General features: G+C 49.7%; 1 protein-coding gene across 4 annotated transcripts; it reads right to left on the bottom strand.

The window, feature by feature from the left end:
* Positions 1 to 2,230: 2,230 nt before the first annotated feature.
* TMEM53 (transmembrane protein 53) lies at positions 2,231 to 6,148 on the bottom strand. 4 transcript variants are annotated; one of them, XM_017743599.1, is made up of 3 exons: positions 6,041 to 6,148; positions 5,466 to 5,563; positions 2,231 to 3,642 (listed from the first exon to the last, which is right to left on the bottom strand). In XM_017743599.1, exons 1-3 carry the CDS (start codon positions 6,096 to 6,098, stop codon positions 2,980 to 2,982), a joined length of 819 nt encoding a protein of 272 aa, XP_017599088.1. In that variant the 5' UTR covers positions 6,099 to 6,148; the 3' UTR covers positions 2,231 to 2,979. The 4 variants fall into 4 exon arrangements, with proteins under 4 accessions (XP_017599088.1, XP_017599089.1, XP_017599090.1 ...); XM_017743600.1 differs by having other exon boundaries at positions 5,466 to 5,560; positions 6,041 to 6,146; XM_017743601.1 differs by having other exon boundaries at positions 6,033 to 6,135.
* Between the last annotated feature and the right edge of the window lie 1,424 nt (positions 6,149 to 7,572).

Here is a 7,572-nt window from a genome sequence, read left to right as displayed (position 1 = left end):
CCCGAATTTCAAGGCACTTTTGCAGCAGTGGAAATGCGTGTGAGCAGGTTCCTGTTTGCAAAGCTCAGGACACCTCCAACTGTGGAGCTCCAGCAGGCAGCACCCGCTCCCTGCCTGCTGCCCTGGAAAGTGGGGAAGTAGGGCTGAGCTGGGCTGAGCTGGGGAAGCGGCAATCCCGTGGTGGGGAGGTGAAAGTGGGGATGGAAGGTGCAGCTGGCATGTGAGGCTCTTCCCAGAGGAAGCTTCACCATCCTGTCAGGCAGAGGCAGAGGGTTTAGCTCCAGCTCCTGCCAGCCATGTTCTGCAACAGCCTGAGTCCTTCAACACCCACAGCAATAAACAGGAACAGCAGATTCCCAGGAACAACTGTATTAATTCAGAGGCGTCTATTATGGAGTGTTTAACTGATCTGTAAATACTGAACCTGTGGAAACCACCATGAGGGCAAGTGCTGGTTAAATAGCCTTTATCACCTCGGCTCCCCAAGAGTGTTCATAATGCCACGAACAGGCTGCATACTGAGAAGCCCCAGCCCAGATCTCTGAAAAGGCAGATGAACACATCACAGCTCAGGAGTTACAGCACTGACAGCACAAACCAGGTGTCTTTAAAAAGCTGGGAGGTCTCTGATGGGCTTTCTGGAGATGGGGAACCATGCCTGGATTTCACAAGTCCAGGCTGGTGAAGGGCTTGGAACACAAGCCCTATGAGGAACGACTGAGGGAGCTGGGCTTGTTTAGCCTGGAGAAAAGGAGACTCAGAGGTGACTTTATCGCTCTCTACAACTTCCTGAAGGGTAGTTGTAGTCAGGTGGGGGGTTGCCCTCTTTCACCAGGCGGCAACTGACAGATCGAGAGGGCAGAGTCTCAAGCTGCGTCAAGGGAAATATAGGCTGGATATCAGGAAAAAGTTTTTTACAGAAAGGGTGATAAAGTGCTGGAATGGACTGCCTGGGGAGGTGGTGGAATCACCATCCCTGGATGTGTTTAAAAATAGACTGGATATGGCACTCGATGCCATTATCTAGTTGAGGTGCTAGGACACGGGTTGGACTTGATGATCTTGAAGGTCTCTTCCAACCCAGACATTCTGTGAATTCTGTGAAAACCATAGAAACAAGAATTTCTCCATGAAAAGGGGAAGGCTGAAGGCTCTTACCACAGGGTAGCCCTCACAGCCCATTGTCACAGTGGAAGTTGGAACTGGGATTACACCTACAGAAGACTTAATACCGAGCAACAATGGCTCCTACACCTGGAGACAGTTTTCACTTTAAAAAAATTAAAGACAAACCAGGTCATCAGCCCCTTTACAGTTAATTCTCATCTATCCCATATACAACCCACCCCACCCTCTAAAACCACACACATCATGGGGTTATTCTATAAATAAGCCCTGTCACAATAGTCTGCTACAAACAGCCAGTGTGGTCACCACTGCGACTCACCCTGTGCTTTCACTGCTGTGAGGTGTTACAGTTCTTGTTTTAAACTTCCATATAATTTTAGTGCTTCCCAAGGACCTCCTCCTCTGCGTTTCAATCCAGAACAGCAAGAGTTTTGTAATTGTGGATGACAGCACCCCAAGGGTGGGCAAGACCAGCACAGCCACCCACTGGCAGAACCTTTTGCAAAAATCCTCCTGCTTTTTAAGTGCCTACTTCTCCAGGGCAGCTCCTTGTTCAAGCAGGCCCATGTCACAGCCTGCCAGAGCTTCTTCCTGGCAATTTAAAGTTGGCTAAACCTGTTCACCGTGTTATTAATTAGCTTGCTATGCTGTGACATAGCATAAACATATCTCCTCTGTCTTTATCCCCCAAACAAACAAAACCTAAACCCAAACATGGATGAAGTGCAGTGCAATGTGCTACTTTTTCACTAGGTGGAAGGAATTAATTTCTTGTACACATTGCATGGACTGCAAAGACTGATCATCTGAAGAGAATATTATGGACAAAAACATCATATTTCATGGCCATTTGTAGACTGGAGGTGATTTAAGAAATACCCGGTGTGAAGTATAGCTCCAACAGACAGTTCCATTTTCTTCTACAATTCCACCTTTCTGTTTCTGGGGTCTGGTACAGCTGTAATCCAAAAGTTTCCCTGAATATCCAGATGCAAAATAGAGGCTGCTCAAAGATATACAATAACAAATGAGTAGCTCTCCAAGAAAGCAAAACTACTCAGAACACACACAAGACTGGAAGGAAGAGAAACAAAACACTAGACACATTCAAAAATGTTATCTGAAACCTCTGGGTTGAAGAACACAAAAGTTATCACAAACATTTGAGCTCCCACCAAGGATCAGAGAGCTTTGACTGTTCTATCTCAGCTATTTAATGGAACCAGATGACAGTCTGGTCATACTGCCCTACACATACCTTTTCCACATCTTACACTTGGTTTCAGGGCCTGATCTCCAGCAAGGAGAGTACTACAAGAGCTGGGATGCACTGAGAAAAGCAAAAAGTCCTGCAGACTTGGCTTTGTTTGCTCACTGCAAGATAAAAGAAATGGCAGAGAGAAAAATTTTAAAAAAAAGACAAAAAAAGACAACAAAGACATGGAAGAGCTGTACTGTAAAATAAGTACAAGCAACAGAACATGCACATCAGACATCAGGGACAAAGAGACAACAAGGAAAGCAGAGAACAAGAAGAGACAGGAAGAAACAAATAATACTCAGTGGGAGATTCTGGTCTGTGACACCTTGGTAAAGTACATCAACATAAACCATGACAGGATTTCACCTTCAGGACTTTAAACTAATCCATATCTACTTTCTGCTCTAATGTGGCTGGTCCAAAGGCCAGGCTGGAGGCTTTCAGACTTGTAGACCATAGGGGGAAAAAAAAAAACCAAACCAAACAAGAAGACTCTGCTTTCTTCCCTTCAAAGACACAAAAGCAAAGGGGGTGACATTTCCCATAGGATGTGAGCAAAGCAGAGGCAAACACTGAAGGTCATTACAGCACTAAAGAGGCGAGCCCCCAACACAGTCAGACAGGAAAGTCGTGCAGAGGCTGCGGTAATAGGTGGGGTACACCCGCATGTGGCTGACATGAGCCGAATCCGAGAAGTCCACAGCTTTCACAGGGACACCGAGCTGCTGCCGGGCGTTAGCCATGTGCTGAACCTCGCTAGCCTTGATGATGAGATCAGCCTGGGAATAGAGGTAGAGCTCGGGCCAGCGCGAGGGTGCTTTCAGCAGGGCATCGTAATGGCTCTCGTGGATGAAGCGGGTCAGGGGGTACAGCAGGATCCGCAGCACAACGGCCATGCTGGCAAAAGTGAACAGCAGGAAGTACTTGAGCAGCACGTTCATGGAGACCAAGACAGTTGCCAGGGCACGAAGGCCTCCTCGTAAGTTTCTTCTGCCAGGGGCGCTATCAAAAATGGTGCCAGCTACTCTGAGGTTCTTAAACGTCTTGTGGGTGTGGAGCGCCTCGATGATGTAACGGTACAGCATGACACCACCATTGCTGAAAACGTGGAAAAGAACTGGTCTGTTTTCAACACTGTAGTCAAAGAGCAGCTCCAGGAGTCGCCTGGCTGGGGTCTGCAGGGATCTGATGCCAAAGGTCTCAGAGAAGAATATCATCCTCCATGGAGCCGTGTAACGGATGACGGTGCACCCCTAAGAAAAACAGAAAGAGACCCCACACACATTTAAGCTGTGCTGCAAATTACAGAGAGTAGGCAAGCAGCAGTACAAAGAACATGAAAATTTGGGACAGGTTTCCAACAGAAACCACAGGGCCAGAAGAAAGTCTTTAGTGTCAGCAGCAAGGCACTGACACAAATAGGGATTACATTAATCATAATAGCACACAGTATTATGAAAAGGCCTCTGCAGTGGCAGAGGCCTGGCTTTGGTCATGTCTGAGATCCTTTCAAATCTTGTGCTAACTGGCACAACCCCTGGAGACCCTGCCACCCACTTTTATGAGTGTTAATCCGAACCCAGGAGGAGAAAACCATCTCCTTGATTCACAGACCTTTGGTATCAGCCATTTTGGTAAGGGGAGCCTGCTCTGGTACACATCCAGCTCATGACACTGAAGCAAATATAAGAAGGAGGAGGAACTTCCTCCTCTCCTTGGGTGCACTTGTTTGCAGCTGTCTCTAAGACTCACCCCCAGCCAACACCAACATGATTTTTGTCAACCTTCCTGAAATGCTCCAGCTGTGCAAAGGAAGAGCTCTGGCTCAAGGACTCAGAACTCCTAAGCAGCTGCCTTTACACTTAAGGCCTTACATTTAGGTACAGATTTGGAAACAGGATCTTGGAGGAGTTTCAAAATAGAGCAGATGGAACTACATTTATAAATGCTTTAGACCTTTTCTATCACCTGAGCTCACTGACATTACACACTGACAAGCACAAAGCAAAGTCACCAAAACAACCCCCCCAGAGCACCCTAAACAGTGAACGAGGAAGAAGAGGATACCAAGTTCTCAAATAAAAACCTTCTCCACCATTTTACCATGGTTACAGCCACTTCCTCTTAGTGAGCTAAGAAAACCCATCCTCTCCTTTCCCATTTCTATGATCTTCCTGAGAGAAAAGTATTTTCCAATAAGTTGTCATGCTGCCCTGCAATGTGCTCCTCATCGGCTCAGCAGCATCTTAAAGCCAGTTAACAACTAATTCTTCACTAGATCAAGCCGATTAATGACTCCTGCACTGGATTACACATTAACAATAGGCTTGTTAATGTACAAACTTTACCACCTATAGTTGGAACAGATTTGGATAAATACAAGATTCCTTTTATGCTGACCAAGAAAAAAAAAATGTAATGTTTCACTGGGTCCCCATGCTACAAGCTGGGGTCATTCCAGTAAAATACAGCATTAGAAAGGAAAATATCATAACTTAGGGGACTGGCAGTAGGACAGATCTCTCTAGTTCAAACAAGGAATTCCTAGTGAGCAGCTATGACTATCACAGGATGCCTGTTTCACAGACAGGATAAAATTAATTTGGCTTACAACATTTAGATGAATCATTTTCACAGGAAGGCACAACAGATACCGATGTGTTCTGTCAGTTCCCACCCCAGCCTCACCAAGTCTGTGCTGTGGCCTAGCAGCAAGCAGTAAACACAGAATCCTTCCCTGCATGTTTACCTGTTTGGAAATCTAACACAGCTCAAGTCATTCCAGAATAATCCCACAATTTCAAAAGCCATAAAATACTTCAGTGAGCCACAGAACAGCTGAAAGCTTCTCCACAGGAGTATTTCTGTCTTAGCTGCACACACAAAGGTGACATCAGCAGCTGTTAGGTAACACTGCCCGGGCTGTGAGAGACAAGGAGCTTTCAATGACAGGAGAACTCTCACTCACTCCCCATGACTGAGACCGAGAGAGGCTTCTGAGAGACTTTACCAACATGCAGGAAAAAGGCAGTTTCACAGTATGACAGTGTCATGAAAATACAGACAAGCTACTCACCTTCTGGCTGTAAATTGCGCTGTATTTGGCCAGGTATTTGTCCTGGCAGCCGGCCCAGCCGAGGAGGATCACCACAGGCTCTCTCTCGGCACTGCCTTCTGAAAGAAATCACAAGTGTTACAGTAACAGCCCTCCAGTCTACCCGAGTCAGAACTTACAGCAACTTGGCTGGTTAGTAAAGTTGAAAGACAATGGTGAAGCAAGTATAAGCTTGACTTCTCGGTCAGTTCCGAATATTGCCTCACGCCGGTTCCACTCCGTGGGCGTGCTCTGCAGGACAGCACAGCTGCAGCCCCTGCAGTTCCCACTGCTCTCCAGTGATGCAGAGCCAGCACCGAACCGATCCCTACGGGAGACGAGACCTCTCTTCCCGCCTCCCGGCGAGGTAGCAGCAGCCGCTGCCACTTCCAGGGGATGAAGGGAAGCGTCCTGCCCTGTCCTCCAGACACCTGCTAGAGCACCAATGCCCCCCGGTTCCTCCTCCCCCACCCCAGCCCGCTCCCCCCTTCTCCGCTGGCAGAGGCCCCCCCAGTCCCTGCTGTCACTGGTGTCCCCGGTCCCGCTCGCCTCCGCACCGCGGGCCTGTCCCGGCTCCAGCTCCACCACGGCCGCCTTCAGCCCGCGGGTGCCCATGGCCGCGCTCCCCGCACCGGCCGCCGCTTCCGCCCTCCCGCCGGAAGCTCCGCCCACCTCCATCCCCGCAGCCAATGGGAAGGGAAAGCGCCCATCCCCCACCACCGTCCGCCCCGCCCCCTGCCCGCCTCCCACTTCCTTAGCACCGCGCCCTTAGCACCGGCCCGGCGCCCCGCCCACTGGCCGCCCATTGGGCAGGGGGAAAAGTCGGGCAGTGATTGGTTCAGCTGCGTGTCAGTCATTTCGCGGGGTAACCGCCCCCTCGGGGCAGGGGTGCGGCAGTGCGGGGCTGAGGCGGGCGAGGGCCGCAGGGCCGGGATGGGCGGAATTGTAGGGCCTGGAGTTGGGACTGCAGCCAGGGGGACCGGGGGATAGGGAGGGCATGAGGGGTGAGAGGGGTTGTTGGCCCTGAGCTGGGTGTTTGGGTCAGGAGGCGTGTGAGGGACTGTAGGGCCTGGAGCGGGGTTTGGGGTGTGAGGGAGCACAGGGCCTGTGGTTGGGCTGGATCAGGCCTGTGGGATGGTGGTCTGGGGCAGGGAAGGCTGAGGCTGCAGTGGCTCAGACGGGGAAGGGTCTGGGATGGATGCAGGAGCCAGTGCGGGGCCTGTCTGGGGGTGGGTTTGGGGCTGTGGCTTAGCGAGGGGGCTGGGAGGCAGGACATGTGGGTGAGAGAGGGCCTGGTGGGACTGTGGGTTGAGGGGCTGGGGATGTTGGGGTACACTGAGGAAGGTGCACTGTGCATGGGAGGACTTGAGATGTGCCAGGAAAGGGTGGAACCTGCCAGGGAAACAAGCTCTTCAGTTCTGCTTGAGGCTGGGCACAACCTTGATGTTGCAAGATGCAAAGGTAACACCAAATCACTGCCACTCTGTCCTTCCATGAGTCCAAGGCTATGATTCCCTGGCACCTCACACTCGGTCTGAGGCTGAAGCAGCACCAGTCTGCCTTTTGATCTCGATCTGATGATTTAGCAGTACTCTGGATGTAAAGAACTGCTGAATTGCCAGAGCCAGTTCCTAAATCACTGCGTTTTTTTCTTGGCAGGAATAAAGCCCTGCCCTGACCCAGCCTTGTTCTGATTATTAGGTCCAGTGAACTGGGTGGCAGCCCAGCACTGTTGACAGCAGAGTTTGAAGCCAACAACCAGGAGTTACATGCTGATGCTAGCACTGACAAACGATTCAGTCAAGTCATTTAACTTCCCTGTGTCTGTATGTTCCCATATGTAAAATGGTCATAATAAAAACATTAATGTACATTTTCAGGGTACTTTGCAATGTTGGCTTAAAGACTCCTGTGTCAGCAGATGCTGTTATTACAGCAGCCAGAGACAAGACACCACTGTATCCTCTGAAGCCATGTCATCATTGTTTCAAACTTCTTTTTTTTTTTGCCATTGATTCATAAGCAAGCCCTTTGTATCACTAAAATCCTCACGTCCAGAGGCTGGTGCTGCTATTTCTGAGTAGTGGGG

This window comes from Corvus brachyrhynchos, unplaced genomic scaffold, assembly GCF_000691975.1.
Source record: "Corvus brachyrhynchos isolate BGI_N302 unplaced genomic scaffold, ASM69197v1 scaffold48, whole genome shotgun sequence".
Classification (NCBI taxonomy): Eukaryota; Metazoa; Chordata; class Aves; order Passeriformes; family Corvidae; genus Corvus; species Corvus brachyrhynchos.
This window is presented reverse-complemented; position numbering and strand designations above follow the sequence as displayed.